Genomic DNA, 17232 nt, shown 5'->3' with positions numbered 1-17232 from the left:
TTCAGAAATGATATTTTTTGAGAATATTTTAAAAAATTTGCACAACCGTGGTCACAAATATTTCGACTTTGCCAATTACTGAAATGACATAGTTTTGGCAGAAAGAGGCCGGGACCTTCAACTAGTTACTAGTGTTAAATAAACTCCATTTAAGCCTGATTCTGAATCTAAATGAACCTAACCATAGTCGAACGAATGAGCTAGATTTCACGTTCTTTAGTCGAGGACAACCTCATTTAATCTAGGTAGCAGTTCAACGACCTATTTCCGTTTAGGTAATGTGTCAACTGCTCTTGGCTACAACACCCAATATATCATACACTAAAGCAATTATCAACGTCAAACCATCAGTCATCGATGATTCACTGAAATTTAAACAAATCTATGCAGCGCTGTTTAAGATTGGCAATATTTCTGATTTACGTACAGGATTGCCGAATTAATAGGTACTCCCGAAGTATGTGTACCAGGTCAGGGTTAGGTCATAATTTTGTTTCGATTTTCTATGTTTTAGTTCGATTACGAGTTCGGGTTCTGTCTGTGTTAGCCAAGTGAATACCCCCCTGCTCATAGGTTTCAGTCCCCTTGCACAACTTGATGTAAAATGGACGAACAAAATTAGTTACCTCAATATTGGTACACATACTACCGGAGCGCCAATTAATGCACAACTAGTTGAGCAAGCCGTCCCCAATTTAACATGAAGTCTTCATACAAATATAAATTATATCGAAATTTGTTTCACTGGCTACGAGAATGTACAAACTCTCGCTGGAATTTTCAAAAACAATATTTATTTGTCAACAAGATGGAAATCAGTCGTTGCGCCTGTAGAAGTTTGCCGATTAGATATAAATTCACGCCCAATATCGTTCAAAAAGTTCCAGAACCATTATCTTTTAAACGGCATAATATTTCTTATAAATCGACCTCTAGTTGCGTCTTCGCCAAAACAGTCTTCAATCATCAAACAGATGCCAGTGGCCGTTATTGCCCCATTCCAATTATACAAGTATTTCTAGGTTAGTGCCATAAAATCGGCGTAGAGGTTACAAATGCAAGTCAGCGCTTATTCCTGAACAAAATTAACATAAAATATGGTGTCACTTTGATTTGTGAATTCAATGAGACGTCTACAAAGAATTTAGTCAGTGATTTTATCTTCATTATTAACTGTGGAAACAAAAAGTTCCGGCTGGTTTTAAATTAGATTACCAGTCATTAGTAGGAAGTCGTTTCAATCATATTCGCGTCATTTGAGGTCAATGAGATTTCTAGATTAGCTGGGAAATATACAATCTTGGGTACTCCCGTAGTCTGTGAACCAAGATGACGGACACCGGAACATAGTATGCATTCCAGGTTAGACCATAATTTTATTCCAATTTTCCTTATTTTAGTTCTATTACGAGTTCGGGGACTAGCCAAGTGAGTCCCGTAGCATTTGTACCTGAAATTATAGCCTAACCCTAACCTGGTACACAATACACATACTACGTTCCGGTGTCCGCCATCTTGGTTCACATACTGCGGGTGTGCCCAATCTTGTATAGATTAATACTGTATATTCGAATAACCTTACTGGAATTGTTAGATTACAATGCAAATGTAAACGTGATGAAAACGGAAGACTAATAGAAAAAATTCATATGATTCATTTTGTATTTTGGACTTTCCGAGCTTAATCTATTGAACAATATACACATGAGTAATAAACTAAATTCTTTTATTGAATTAGTTGTTTTATATTTTTATACGTTTGGCCGATTTTTTCGTGTAAAAAGATATGATTAGGATATTGTTAGATTCGCGAATGAATATAATTGGAAATAACGTAATAAGAAGTAAGATGGCATGCAGTCGCAGTCATCAAGACAATCTTGTTTATTGGAAAATATTCGGAAGACTCGTTAATTCAACTTTTGTTAGTTCAAAATCGTTCAATTAAATAGCTGAAGAAAAGAAGTCTGAAAGTTTAAAAACATTATGCACATCATTTTACTTTTGTAAATTACGAAATTTGGCATCAGTGTTCTAACTTGGATGTAAATATGCAGTTTGGATGCACGCGTAGTGAAAAGGCAGACGACGTTTTAGAGTCATTCGCTGAAAACAAGGCCCATTACAAGCAGTCAGAAATTGAATTGTATAACACCTCAATGTGTCAGGTGTTTTTTTCAATCCAATCTAAGAAAGCAGATCCATTGTATTACCGGTAGTTGGATCGTTATTATCAAGTAAAGATTCCACACTACGTTAGCACCACACCGAAGCGCGAATGGAGCTTTCCAGTCGGGTTTTTAATATATATATATATAGTAGCTCGACGATTGCCTGGCATTCGGAGCTAAGGTTTTTAGGATTTCATAAATAAGCCTCGATACAGTATCAATTGCTAATTAATTTATATTTATTGATATATTCATACAAAAACAGACCAAAATAATTAATTAAAAAAGAAAGATCCTAAAAGAAGGAAAGAGCCCCATCGTTGAATCACGTTGGAGATAAAAGAAGAACATTGGAAGAAAGCGACATAAAGTGAGTTTATTGTGAATTTCATTCTGTTAGTGGCTGTTCAACAATTTATCACAAGGGTCTTGTCCCGCTTGTTTTAATTGAACAGGTGCAAGTATTGGTCGAATCCTCAATTGCTCATTGTAGTGACTAGTGAGCGCACCCAATGCCTAAGTCAGGGTACGATAAACTGTGCAGCGGTAAATATTTATTGTGTATGAATAGTAAGTATAAGCGACCTTTTGTACAGAGCCGATTTTTTAAAAACTTTTCGGTGCTCCCGAAGTATGCGAACCAAGATGGCGGACATCGGAACGTAACATGGGTAACAGGTTAGGGTTAGGCGATAATTTTTTTTCCAATTTTCCTTATTTTAGTCCTATTATCAGTTCGAAGACTAGCCAAGAGCCTCCCGTAGTATTTATACCTAAAATTATGACCTAACCCTAACCTAGTACACATGTAACATTCCGATGTCCGCCATCTTGGTTCGCATACTTCGGGAGCCCCAACTTTTCAATAATAGTTTTGATATACATCAAGAGCCGTCATTGGGAAGGTACAAAATAAACTCTAGTAAATAGTGGTGCCTATCAGTATGGTGGGGAAATGTATCGCGCAGTCTGTAAGGTTCTCGCTCTTCGTATGGTCGGTGTATCGGCGGCATCTTGTACAGAGCCATCTAGTGTGTTTTCATATATAATGAGAAAATCTTATTTTTGTTGAATTCTGTATCTGATAACTGTTATAACTGATAATTGGTTTCAAAGTTCCATATGCGACTAATTAATAAATCGTTGAAGGTTGGCATTTGGCAAGTATAAACATACATCAAACAACGGTGTGGAATATATGCATATTTCAGTTAGAATTGACGTACAACGTAGATAGGCGTCGCCCGATCCGCTCGCAAGATTACGATCGTGTACAAAACATTTCGTTATCAAAAGTGTCCACAAACGATACATTGAAACTGCGTTTACTCAACCAACGTTAACCCTAATTATTATCTCTAAGTATTCTAAAACGGGCGTATGAAGTGTCATAAGTTCATAAGTGCAATGTTTGCAATAAATTGATGCTTATTTTAAGTAGCATTACTTTTAGTTTTTCGTCAAGTTGTACGTTGTTTCGAAGGCCCGCTGAACAACATTCGATTTGGTCGAAAAGACCTAAAAAATTGGTCTTCTCTACTTTCCCAGAACCACGTTTGAGGAGAACATGTAAAACACCTCAAACCAACTGGTATATAATTGACATTGCGAGTATCGAGTTTGGCGGTTTCCACAATTCCGTAACATTCAACTTAAATTAGGGGAAATGTGTATTTCTGACCATCAATTACCATGCATGTAATAGTCTTTTCCCAAAAGAGCTTTACGTTTCGTTACAAAATCTGAATAATTTCTCAACTGATTCAAAAGGAAAAATTCCTAGCATAATAGTTTCTAAAATAGCCAATTACATAAGATTTAGATGAATTAAATTTGATAATGAACAATTATTCACAGAAGAAAAAGGTACCCAATAATTTTGAGCAATTATCTATAACTTGAATAATTGGGCGGATATCGAAAATCCAGGCAGTACTTGTCGTACCGAGAAGTCACTTACGCATCCGTCTTGTGATTTTTCATTCGTTTTTTTGGAACTTTTGTTTAAGTTTGCTCAAAATAAAGACATGAGTATTTTATCAAAGACTTTAAGTAACAATACATGCGCACACATACGGTTTAGATACAGGTGGTGTGGTATAATGAACTTGTTTTGACCTTACTCGCTCTTTAATATATCACTCGGAGAAAAGTAAATATTCATATTCTACTGTATGTTAGCACAAGTACGAATATACACTCCTAGTCTAAATGAATCGGTGCTGTTTCATTTGCACAGAAAATTTGAAAATTAATTTCGAGTTTATTTAGAAATGCCATTCGAGATTCCAACAAGCCGGAACTTGTTGAAAAACGGTTAATAAGTTCATGGATCCTTTCCGGTTTATAGCATGACCAATAAGATACCAGTTTCATTGCGATGGTAATATATTTAACAAAGCAAACGTTATTATCCTATTATATCATTTAGTATCTTTTATCATCTTAGTAAATTTAGTAACTTTTTGTATACATGTATTCTCTTTTAATAAGTTAGGGTTGGGTAAAACCTATATCAAACCTATAAAACCTATATCATATGCGTTCGCTATATATCTCCATGCCAACATGGATTACATGAAATGTAAAAATGCGTGCTGACATGACCTGAACTACCTTATTGTACTTATAAAAACAACGAAAATTATATATAATATTTGTATAATATGTTTCTCAAATGATGCATAATTGGCGTTGGTGTACCTAATCATGGTAGTATTGAAAATTGATCATTTTATTGGCAGGTTTGTAGAGGTCAGTTTATATGTCCAGTTCACCATATCATCAGCAAATTTGTAAAATGCATCGCATTATACTGTATCTTGACCGGGTGTAATATTATGTGACCAATGTAAAGATGAATAAACGCGGAAGCTATACGATAGATATCGTTAATTTGCACTGACATTACCGTTCAAATACCATAAAACAGCGTTTTGCACAAGTAAACTTAAACACGTGTAATCTTTTTTATAAATAATCTTTTTATTTAGTGCAATAGCACGCGATTGTATGTTATAAAAAAACATTTATTGTACAACCACACGTTTTCTGTCGTCAAATTGGACAGACAATCGCCATATCAGATCACGCACTCCAGATTGCTCAAGCCCGGAAACTCGCGCCGCAGTTGCGTTCGAGCCAAATTATCGAAACGAAAAACGGATGAGATATTTCACGGTTTATCTAAATATAAAAGAATTGTAGTAGCGCATAACTTATGTCCAGACCTATAACACGCGATGAAAAATCCCCTGCCTTCACTCGGTACCTTTAATGCTATTTTTTCTGTTATCCTAGTAATTTGCATTTATAATCGATTATGTATTGATTAAACAAAATATTCATTAAAAAAAAAACAGGATCGTGGATATTATTGGCACTTATTGTTTACATTCTTTGGATTAATTCAATTAAAATGATATTTCTGACGTTTATTTTGAACTTGATGAACAAAAAAAATCAGGCTAAGTGGTCAACTCATTCAAAGTCTTGTAGTGGATTGCGAGAGAATTCCGGCTTTCAGGATCGAAAGCCGCCATCATCGCCATCAACAAATCATTTTGTTACCCTACGGGTCATCATGAAGCGAAGTAGTAGTCATCCGTAGTAATTTCGCTGTCAAATAAAAGGTTTCTGCCGCTTCCAGAAATACGACATACTATCATCACATTTGATTTGAAACAAGATAATCAATAAAATTACCTAAATCATGTTATGCTATTATTTAATTCCCACAAATTCATTTTAAACCGAAAGCTGAACTGTTGTATATTCACCGTCATTAGTTATGATCGAAAAGTTTCTCATGACTTGTACAAACGATCCAAAGAAAGCACCATAAGTTTCATATTCATAAACCACATATATAGTCTATTTCAACGGTGGGCAAACCGCGGCTCGCGAGTCGCATGCGGCTCGCCGGAGTTTTTATGCGGCTCTTCTCGCTGGCAATAATTATATATTATCCAAATAAATTATTATCCAAAAGAGAAACTGTAGCGTAATAGTTTTTTTTTTCAACTTATTAGGCGGTTGAAGAATATATACTTTGCAATATTGTTATTATTCGTTTGTGTAAAGTTATTTTCAGTTCATGGTAATCTAATATTATTTATTTAAAAAAGTCTGCGGCTCTCACATATTTATGACCTGCTGCATGCGGCTCTTATACTAAAAAAAATTGCCCACCCCTGGCCTATTTGATCAAATCTGAGTCTAACGTAACTTTTGTACGATACGAATAACCACACGAGAAGTCACGAAAGCAAAGAATAGCGGTGCCGGCACTTGTCAGCTAGGCTAAGATCATTTAGGCCAGTCAAGCTTTGATAAAATACCCATATAGTTCGTCAGTCTACAGAAAGTAGCTTATCTATCCTAAGTTACATTATTATGAGGACTTTACTTACTATACAAAATCCAGAAATCTGAATCTAATCTACTTATGCACCATTGCGGAACCGTAAAAGTCACAATGCGAAAAATACCAGCACCCGTACTATCAACTGTAATAACCAGTGGCGTAGCATCCACCCCCGCAACCCCCGCGGTCGCGGGAGGGCCCACAGCGAAAAGGGGCCCAAGCGGTTAGAATTAGGAAATTTAAGCCGCAAAACCAAAAGCTGCATTGCAAAACCAGTAATGCACATCTTATAACGTTGATGTTAGTTCTGCTCAAATCGTTTTGTTACGTAACAATGCCAGGGAGTCGTCGATTTTCGGGTCTTGTGGTTTGATCGCACCGGCAAAATAACGAAGGCTGTCAGAATGATGTCGAGAGCAAAACCTCTCAGTGGCGCACAGAAACACAGAAAAAGGGCAGAAGAGGAAGCACGTATGAAAAAAATTGAAGTAACCAAGATAAACGGCAAATTTTAGGTTATCATTGCCTTTTAATAGCGACATGTTAAGCTTTTTGACGAAATAAAAAAAAGGGTTGTTTTAGCTTATGTCCAAGAATTTTCAGGGTTATTCCCACGAAATATTTTTGCGATTGGGGGGGGGGGGCGAGAGTCTTGCTACGCCACTGGTAATAACATCATACCGGCCAGCCACGATTATATGATTCTTGGCAGCGGAGCAGTCCGTAATTATAATAATGTAAATTATGTAATAATGTATACCACAACGCACTCTGAGCTAGTCTACCATCTACCAGATCAAAAATTACATTTCTTACAACATACATAGAAAAACAGCTACCAGCTTACCAGCTTACCTCAATTTGGTTCACTGTATGTTCATTTTGAGTTATCTGTACTGTTCTAAGTCTTTTGACGCGAACAAAGCAACCAAAAATCTTCAGGTAAACAGCGAAGCTTACTATCGTGCGAAAACCCCGTCCCGCATAGTTGTGTGTTGTATCGTCATAATATGCAAGTCATTCCCACTTGTTCATATTATTCTATGTTGCCAGATTTTTTGTTACTTTTGAGCGATTTTGTGTTTGGAAGTAGAAATAACAGCACCGAAAGAACATATGAATAATTTGTTTGAATATATTTGAATTATCGAATTATGAATTTGAGACTTTGATATTTAAAATACGAATATATATATATCTAACTTTACTTATCCCGTACACCATATTCCCTTAATTCAGTTTAGTTTTCCCCTTTATTTTTGCGTGTACAAAAGATGCAACGTATATTAACCGGCCATTTATACTTTTAAGCAGTGGTGGGATTCAGCCGGTTCGCATCGGTTCTATAGAACCGTCTCACGGAATTTTATGAGATCATCACACCGGTTAGCATTACTGGTTACTGTCAATCTTCTGTTTGTAACCGAACCGGCTGAAAAATATGGCTTTTGTGAAGAAACCGGCTGACAAAAATTTGAATCCCACCACTGCCTTTATGTAGTACTCACCCATGATTGAGATTCTGAAAACCCACTGCAAATTTTCAATTGTAAATTTATTTTCAGACTAAACAAAAACCAATTTTAAACAATAAAGTTGATGGAAGTTGGACGCTTCTACAATCAAGAGGTATGTTGTTTATTTTATCTGAGTTATTGAATAGTTTTACCGGTTTAATGTTTTTATGGCGTGTTTGGAATGGCAAGGGAGGATAAAACCAAGGATACGGTTGGCCCGGGGTGTTTCCCATGTTAGTCTAAAACTTGGTTCTGGGGTAGTGCGGCTTTCTTTCTGTATAAGTCAATTTTCCATAGGTTTAGTTTAGTAGTGATATGACATACACGCCGTAGGATAGATAGGATTTATGCCAGGGAGGTTGAAAGCTGTATTGGTAACCTGACCAGACGACCGCGATAAATATGTACAGTAAATAATCATATGGTGTACTCGTACTGTCGCTGGTTGGAAAGTCCAGGTCAGGTATGGAAATACTATTTTATGTTTCAAGAACTTGGATGGTGTGATGACTATATTAGAGCAAAATGTGGAATGCTTTTCTTAATTCCTCCTATCTATTAGTTGGAGGTGGGGGTGTTCTAGAAGCGAAAAGTGTGTTTTTATGTCATAGGCACTTCGAGATTACTTATACCATATACTTTTATGTATACCATTTCCTGTTATTCGTAGCATATTGGCCACCCTCTTTTCGTGATTTCTAGCAGTATTTTATCATATCGTTTCAAAAGTAAGTAAGTCAGTTTTAAAACTACATTTCACGTATTTCAAATCAGGGAAATTTACTCTACAGCAGTAAGTACCTTTAGATGTGTAAATACTGTGGTTAGCTGTAAGTATGCTGCTCTTATGGTTTTCAAGATTGTAACACTCGAAACTTGAGTTATGGTTATGTTAGCTGTGTTTTGAAAATCTGGTTGTGTTTTAAAAACATTTGGCCTAATTCGTATTGTGATTTCTAGCAGTATATTATCTTATTCGTTTCTAACTAAGAAAACTTATTCGATAGCTGTTTAAACGAATAAATAGGCCTATTCATAAGTTCACTGCGCTTTGGGCTTTCAATTTTGTGTTAATCGAAACTTGAGTCTTTGATATGTTGGTTGTGTTTTAAAAATCTTAAGAATTGTAGAGTGCCTTGAAGGAACCAATATCGATTTTAATTGCTCGCGTGATGTTGGGTTAGTACCTTGAACAATACATTCGCTTTACGATATGGACAGATATTCTTTCAATATACTCCATAAATGTCATTAAAATTCTCAAAATTTATTTCCAATAAAGAAAAACGAAATTGAAAGTCACTACAATCAGAAAATTTTACGTTACGAAACATGAATAAACAACAGTTATACAAGATTAATATATTTTTATTTAATGTCACTACCGATAGCAATTTACGTTATAAATTTTTGATTTGCAAAGGGAATTTATCGATACCATATATAGATTTTGGCCGCTACAGATGTATTGAGACTAGGCGGAGTAAAGATATTAAATAAACACTGATTAAAATATAAAAAAGTGGTTAAGATATTTTGGCTTTATAACAAAATTGGAATTGAAACGGGGCTTTATGAATACCAGGTATATTGCGAAATGTTCTCATAAAATGAAATTGAAATGTCAAGTTATATCATAAGTAAACACGACGGCCCTTTACGACGATAAGTCATACAGAGCTCTCGTTAATAGCTCCCTTCAAAAAATTTCCAAATCAACACATAACTATCTTTATTTGCTTAAAGATGAATTATATAAAATGAAACTTTGATTCCCTGTTAAGTTAGTTCCGATTCGCCCGGTTCCTCGTCCGCAATAGCTGAAAACAGCTCAAGTCTTGAAAACGAGCGTTTTATTCGTGGTTTACATCTCACTATAATAAAGCATCCGGCCGCAATAACAACGACTCCTAACAGCCCACCCAGAAAGAAAAAGAGTATCATGTATTTAGCCTCCGGAGATCCGGTTGTGGTTTGAGTACTTTCCTCAAATATACTTGATATCGTTCGGTTATTCGTTAATTCGAATGGATAATGGTATAACGTTCTTTTTCCACTAGCTTCAATCTGGTCGGCGAAAAACCAAGCTTCAAAATGGTTATTTCTCATTTCGTCGAATAATGTCATACAATGATCGTTGTCATTGACAACCAGAAAGTCGAATGGTCCGTAAATGTGTTCGCAGAAGTACGTAGAGTCCTTGTACACCTGTGTAAACGGGATGCACCTTGTTCTCTTGTGGCAAACGTTGGTCCCGTTTATCCATTTAAAATCTGTCAAATATATAACGTGTCCATAGGATCTTGAAAAATTTTAAAATTGCAAAGGGAATTTATCGATACCATATATTGTTTTGGCTCTCACAGATATATCAAATGAGGTAAAAATACTTAAACAATTACTGATTAAAACAACAAACCTGGTTAAGATATATTGAGAACTTCATAACAAAATTGAAGTTGTATAGGGATTTTATGAACACCCGAATGTTAAAGAGTTGTTAAAAGGAGTTTTCGAATTTAGAAAAATTCATTCATTCGATCGTATTTATTTTTTTACCTCATATTTGCAATGGGAATTACTGATCTGATTAAGAAAATTAAAACAAATATCACTTTTATAAAATTTTGAGCAGGGTATATTTTGGACCAATCAGTCTTTTGAATTCAAAAATGACTTTAAAATTATGTTGGCATAGCCATAGCACATGCTGCACCATATTCACAAGCGCATAGAATTGTGCTTTATCTAACAATACATTGCGCGTAGTTATTTCATGAAGGTTGCTTATTTATATATGTCTGAAATATCGCAGTACCAACGTAAATATAGAATTTCGATATTTATCTCGGGGAGGGGAAAGGCGATGAGACGGCTCAATCGTATGGCGAATCACGGCCTCTCGTCAAGTTACCAGTAGGGCTGGGCATTTTCGAATACCTGATGATTTCAGAATCGAAGCGAATAATTTTTTCGAATCGAATCTCGAATACTTTAGAGATATAAAATTGTATGTAACTTTTTTATTGTATTAGGTCCCCAGACACATAAATTACTGAAAGCATAGAATACATCACTCAGGCAGATTGCTGAGCGTTCACACACAATAAAAAACACGTTTTCATCAATAACTCGCTACAGAAAAGAGTCATATGTCAGAGATGCGTTGAAAAAATATGGCTTCAATACAAAAAAATGAAAAATTTAGCTCGACCATTGGCGGAGAGAAAAAAACAAGATGGCGGCGATTCGAAATTTTGCTCTGAACCGATTCGAATATTTTCATATTAATGCCCAGCCCTAGTTACCAGTTCACATCGGTTCCATTACATTTGAACCCACGTACATTTGAACCCACGACAATTGCACCTGCATACTATTGCACCTATGGAAATTTTTTTGGTTTTACGGATATTTGTACTCATACTAACCTAACCCATGGGTTTTAGCACCCGCATATTGATTGAACCCGCGGATATACGGGTGAAAATGTATGGGTTCAAATGTACGTGGGTTCAAATGTACGGTCACCGTTCATATCGGTTACGGGGTTAGTTAGCCAGTTATTTGATTCAGATGCGTGAATTTAATAGTGAAAAAGGCTGTTCATTTTGAAAGCGTGACTTAAAATATTGATTATTTTTCCATATCTTTGATTAATTGAATACTAAAAATACAAATACATCGTGGAATACTGAGCACGGTTTTATTATTGTAAATAAAATAACGTCACAAGTGAAAATTAAAGTCTATATTTAAACTGATTTACCAAGATTCCAGTCCTCTGCGCAGGTTAATTCGTTTTTACAATCCTCCCACCATGTTTCACATTCCCTCCTACATAGGGGGAGAAAATGGAACTTTGCTTTTCTAGAAAAAAATGAATAATTTTCAAAAAATATGAGAAATGGGTGGCTCCGAAAATTTCAAAATGAATTGAGAATAAAAGTATTCCGAGATTTGACATGGCGGTGCCGACGGCACAATCTGTTGCGTAATTAGATAAGTGTTTTGTAAATTATTTTCGGAATGACGTCAAAAAATGTATATTTGAATTGAATTTTGATGATATGATAGCGATTCGTTCAATCGTATAACTCTCTCATGTTTATAACAGACTTTACTCATTTTTTATCTGATCGGGGCTATGTAGGAGCAATCACTGACATATTACGCAATGTTACTTATAAAATATGGCGAACTAATAATATATTGGGTGCTTCCCAAAGTCTTGAATTTTTTTAAATTGCAAAGGGAATTCATCGAAACCATATATTGTTTTTGCCCCCACAAATGTATTAAAAGAAGTAAAAATACTTGAACAATTACTGATTGAAAAACAAAAAAGACCTAACCAAGATATATTGAAAACTGACTTCATAACAAAATTGAAATTGTAAAGAGACTTTACGGACACCCTGTATATCCATCCGTCTAAAATTTGATACCTAACTCATCGCTTTAGGGTTTGTTTATTTATTGAAACTTCGTGGTATACATTGTGACGTATTTTGTGGGTATGAGGTAGATTAGATGTAAGATCAGAAATTCAACAGTTTCGGTGTTGTCATGTAACAATTAGTTCCGTTGAATTGAACAACTGCTTATTTCCGGAAAAATCGTTCCCGGTAATTTTAAATTCGTGTAATATTCGTCATTGAATGAAGTGCCTTGTTAATCTCGTACACAAAGTGTTCGTGTTAGCTAATCAATCGTATTTTATTAAGGCGCGTTTACTTCGATTAAGGCCCTAGACAAGCCAATGGTGACGAGCTCGGCCAGTAGCCAGTAATTTTCAAGTGTGGGTGGGGGGGGGGGTCCAAAATTTCTAATTGCCAATGTAGACCGTCTTGTCTAGCGTGGGTTTTCAATGGTCTGAAAAGCGTTTAAAGCTACGAAAAACTGCTATATATGATACATGAAAATGTGGCGCTCCAGAAGTATTCGTACCAAGATGACGCACAACCTGACAACTCTAACCCGGTACACCTACTATGTTCAGGTTGTGCGCAATCTTGCACCGAAAAATGTTAATACAGTTAACGTATTTAACGGACCAGGTGACCGTACATTTGAACCCATGTGTATATTCGCGGGTTCAATCTATATGCGGGTGCTAAACCCATGGGTCAGAATTAGTATGGGTTCAACTATCCGTAAAACAACAAAAATTTCCATAGGTGCAATAGTAAGTAGGTGCAATCGTCGTGGGTTCAAATGTACGTGGGTTCAAATGTAATGGAACCAACGGACCAGATATGAATTTAAAACAAATGAATTATATTTACCTTGATAAATTATCTATGTTTTTGACCCACGGTCCCAGATTGGGGGAGCAACTTTCGAAGCAGGACCTTCTTAGAAAATGACTTTTGCATTTTTCCGACATCTTCTGCCCACAATGATCAAAATTAAATTTCAATATATCAGCAGCCGATTCTTTAGTGCAGCATGTTTTATTTTCCCAAGGTACACACGGGCCTGAGGTATGAAATGAAATTTAAGTTATGTTGAATCTTCCCTAACGTTTATCTTGGACTTCTAACAGAGTTTAATTCCATAATAATCAATGTCAATCGCCCGGTTACTAGTTTAAATAAGGTGTGGGAATAGGTAATCTTTATTGACTACGGTAATGATAGGGAAATTAAATTATTTGCGTATAAGTAAATGAAGGTGCAAGGTTTAGTTACGTTCGGTTTCTGGCAACCCATATTTCAAGATTGTGTTGTGATAACCACTGAGATTTTATGTCGATTAATATATTTTATCAATTTGATCATATAAATATGAAGAAATTTGACGTTGCATTCTATCTCTCTTTGTCTCGACGCAAAAAATATTTTTTCTTATTTATTGATGTCACTTCGACGCTATAGTACTTCCAACAAAGAATAAAAATGATCAGAGAATACTGTCAATATTAGCGAGGTATTGACTACGTTATACTATCAGTGAAAACGCTCCATGTATTTACTTTCATTTTAGCTTCAGAAATATTTCAATTCATTTATTAATTCTGATCGTTGGGATCTATCTCAAAAAATAACAAAAGAACAAATATCAAAGAAAAACCGAAATGCCAGTAAAATCGCAGCTTAATTAAACGAATTAACTTCGTTTATTACTCCATATCTATAAGGTCGGTGGCAAAAACAGAAATAAATGCAGGTACATTCGTACCAGAAAAGACATAATGTCGCCAAAATGTTAAAATAATGAAAAAAGAACGTGAATAACATTCCAACAATTTTATTAGATTATATCGTGTCGCTGCAGTGAGCTTTGGTTCGCCGCGACTTCCCTTCCCCAGTAAAACTATGTCTTTATCATTTTCTCGTAATTTGTGTTCGATTGTTGTTGATTTTACCGATTGGAAAAAATAAACTTGACTTGACATACCTGTTAGATTCTTCACTTTCCAAGGGCGGACTGTCTTGTTTCCCTGGTTATAGCACATTTCCCGGATTTGCTCTGAATCTATTGCACATACAATGTATAAAACTAAACTTAAACATCCTAAAAAAAATTGTAGGCTTTTCATTAACCTAGCCATGTTGATAGTGACAAACTATGAAGTAAATTAGTCAGTTTCATTTTAATGAAATGGCAATATCGCTTCGGGCGTTCAAGCAACATCGGCATTGAATTTAACCAATATTGAAAGTCCCGTAACTAGGTATTTTTGTAGTAAGAAGGAAACGGGATTAACTTATTACTTTACGGGGCTCCCGAAGTATGCGAACCAAGATGGCGGACATCGGAATGTAATATGTGTACTCGGTTAGGGTTAGGCCAGAATTTTAGGTATAAATACTACGGGAGGCTCTTGGCTAGTCTTCGAACTGATAATAGGACTAAAATAAGGAAAATTGGAAAAGAATTATCGCCTAACCCCAACCTGTTACCCATGTTACGTTCCGATGTCCGCCATCTTGGTTCGCATACTTCGGGAGCACCTTACTTTACTTATTTCTTGTTTTGTTCAATGCCTCCATGGTTACCCAGATTGTGGTGCTTGGAGTCGATTTTCTTTTGTTGAAACGGCGACTGATATACTAAATCGCCTTGACGTACCTTTTTTTAAATACCATATTTTGTTCATCTTCATTCTATTTGTAGTGTTCTGTTGCAAGGGTGCTGCCGCTCGATAATGAAAACTGGTTTTCGGCGTCAACTTCCACCCTGGATTGCGTTTTTTATTTTCTTTGAATTTGCGTATATAAACGTCGTACTTTCAGTGTGGTGAAGAAGTTTGTGTGACTGTGGAACATTCCTGTTTTTGTCTTCTCTGTTTTTTGCCAATCTACCCCAACATTGTAACTGGTGGGTTATCTATAAACGTTATCATTGCGATACGAATGAGAATATACATATATACTTCACCTTTCTCACCTTTCTTAGTTCAGATTTTTTGCATTTTCCGAATGTTCAAGCATGATCAACTTTATCTCTTTTTAATGTGCGATTATATGCAACAAATTTTGAGAGTCGTTTTTGTGATGGGGAAATTGTTTATTCCATTTACATTGAAATTTCATATTTTTGTGTTTTTGTATTCAAATGTAGCCATGGAATGATAAATGTATTTGACATTTATAATTGCTCAGTGTCTCAACACTGGTCGAGAATTGCTGAATAGAAGAGTCGACCTATTTTGAACCGTAGGAAGTTTATAAGAACCCTTATTGGTTATGTACTGATCAATGACTGTCACAAATATAAAATGCGCTAATTGTGCCTTCGTTGAGAAACGCTATATCCAGTGGCGTATCTATGGTGTGGCAGCCATGGCTCGTGCCATGGGAGCCGTATGAACAGGGGCGCAAAAAGGGCGAAAAGTTTTAATCGTAAATTATAATAAAATAATTTTAAATCGAAAATATTTGGAACTCGTATTCTTGCTAACATAATAACGTACAAGTATCTCAATTAAACAGCAGCCGTTGAATGGGGCGCATTTATTTCAAATTTTGCCATGGGCGCCATTTTACGTAGATACGCCAGTCACATATAAGAGTTTCAAGGAAAATGGTTCAACCAAATGATTGATCTGTAAATCGATCGACCACGTATTTCAACGAACACAAAATTAAATATAAATAATAAAGATAAATCTTTAAGTTAGTTTATCTTGCAGTATGGTGAATTTATACAACATTTTTAAATTAAATTTATTTCGCACAAGAAAATCAGTAATGAATTAGAAACCCAGGGAACACAGTTTGTGCGCTCAAAATTATGAACGGCTTATCTGGAGAAGTGAGGCTTTGCAGAATAGGTGTGGATGGCATATCTACGTTTTTAAAATAAACGTTGATGCCCCTTCTTCGCTATCGAATGTGACGGCATTTGACGTCACGAAAGGCAGTGAATTTCAGAAACATTCCGTGAATAAGAGACTTTTAGCTAGGATTTTTATTTCTTCCGTATTTTTATCCATAATAAAGTGTATTTGTTTATGTATTATGAAAGTTTGCTTTGGGCAAAAATTTCTGAACAAGTTTGTTGTTCGTCATCCAGGGAATAACGCGAAAAACGCATATCTTCTGAAAATTACGTGGCAAAAATTGCTCTCGGGGTTTCCCCGGGTTCGTGGGATATTCTCAATATATCTTGCATGAGGTTCATTCTTATTTCTCAAACGAGAAGGCAAGCATAACGACGCCGCATGGCGAAACCATCGGTGGATGACGTTCTTCGAGAACCTTCTTTATGTTTTATGCAAGTCATTCTTATAATTACTAAGGCGTGATAGATCACGTGATCTAACGGTCTGGTGATTACGATATCGTTCGTCATTCTTTTCTTTGTAGGAACCGTTGCCATTATCGCACGAGGTTGTTTGTAAATGTGGATTTTGTTGAGTCGATACAGGGCGGGTAATGTATAGTTGTATAACGACAAAGAACACGAATAGCAGAATAGGTTTTCTGGGTAATAAATACTGATATTAGACACATTGGCTTGAATTTCAGCTTACATGCACAAGCATACCCGTAGGCCGTAATCGATCATTTCGTTGTTTATAATTTTAACGACAAACTAAAACGTCACTGATGCCGGATATAGCGTAACGTGAGGATACTAGAATGTCGTGATATGTTCATGTTGCACTGCAGCTTTAGTAAGCAAAACCTAAGATCAGATCAGCACAGACTGACAGTACATTAACATG

The 17232-nt window shown here is 35.8% G+C and overlaps 1 protein-coding gene across 1 annotated transcript; it reads right to left on the bottom strand.

Annotated features, from left to right (window-relative positions):
* Positions 1–9302: 9302 nt before the first annotated feature.
* On the bottom strand, positions 9303–14635 carry LOC120343070 (folate receptor gamma-like). The gene is made up of 4 exons (XM_039412148.2): positions 14457–14635; positions 13343–13535; positions 11824–11924; positions 9303–10327 (listed from the first exon to the last, which is right to left on the bottom strand). Exons 1-4 carry the CDS (start codon positions 14608–14610, stop codon positions 9834–9836), a joined length of 942 nt encoding a protein of 313 aa, XP_039268082.2. The 5' UTR covers positions 14611–14635; the 3' UTR covers positions 9303–9833.
* Between the last annotated feature and the right edge of the window lie 2597 nt (positions 14636–17232).

Source organism: Styela clava, chromosome 3 (genome assembly GCF_964204865.1).
Source record: "Styela clava chromosome 3, kaStyClav1.hap1.2, whole genome shotgun sequence".
Classification (NCBI taxonomy): domain Eukaryota; kingdom Metazoa; phylum Chordata; class Ascidiacea; order Stolidobranchia; family Styelidae; genus Styela; species Styela clava.
This window is presented reverse-complemented; position numbering and strand designations above follow the sequence as displayed.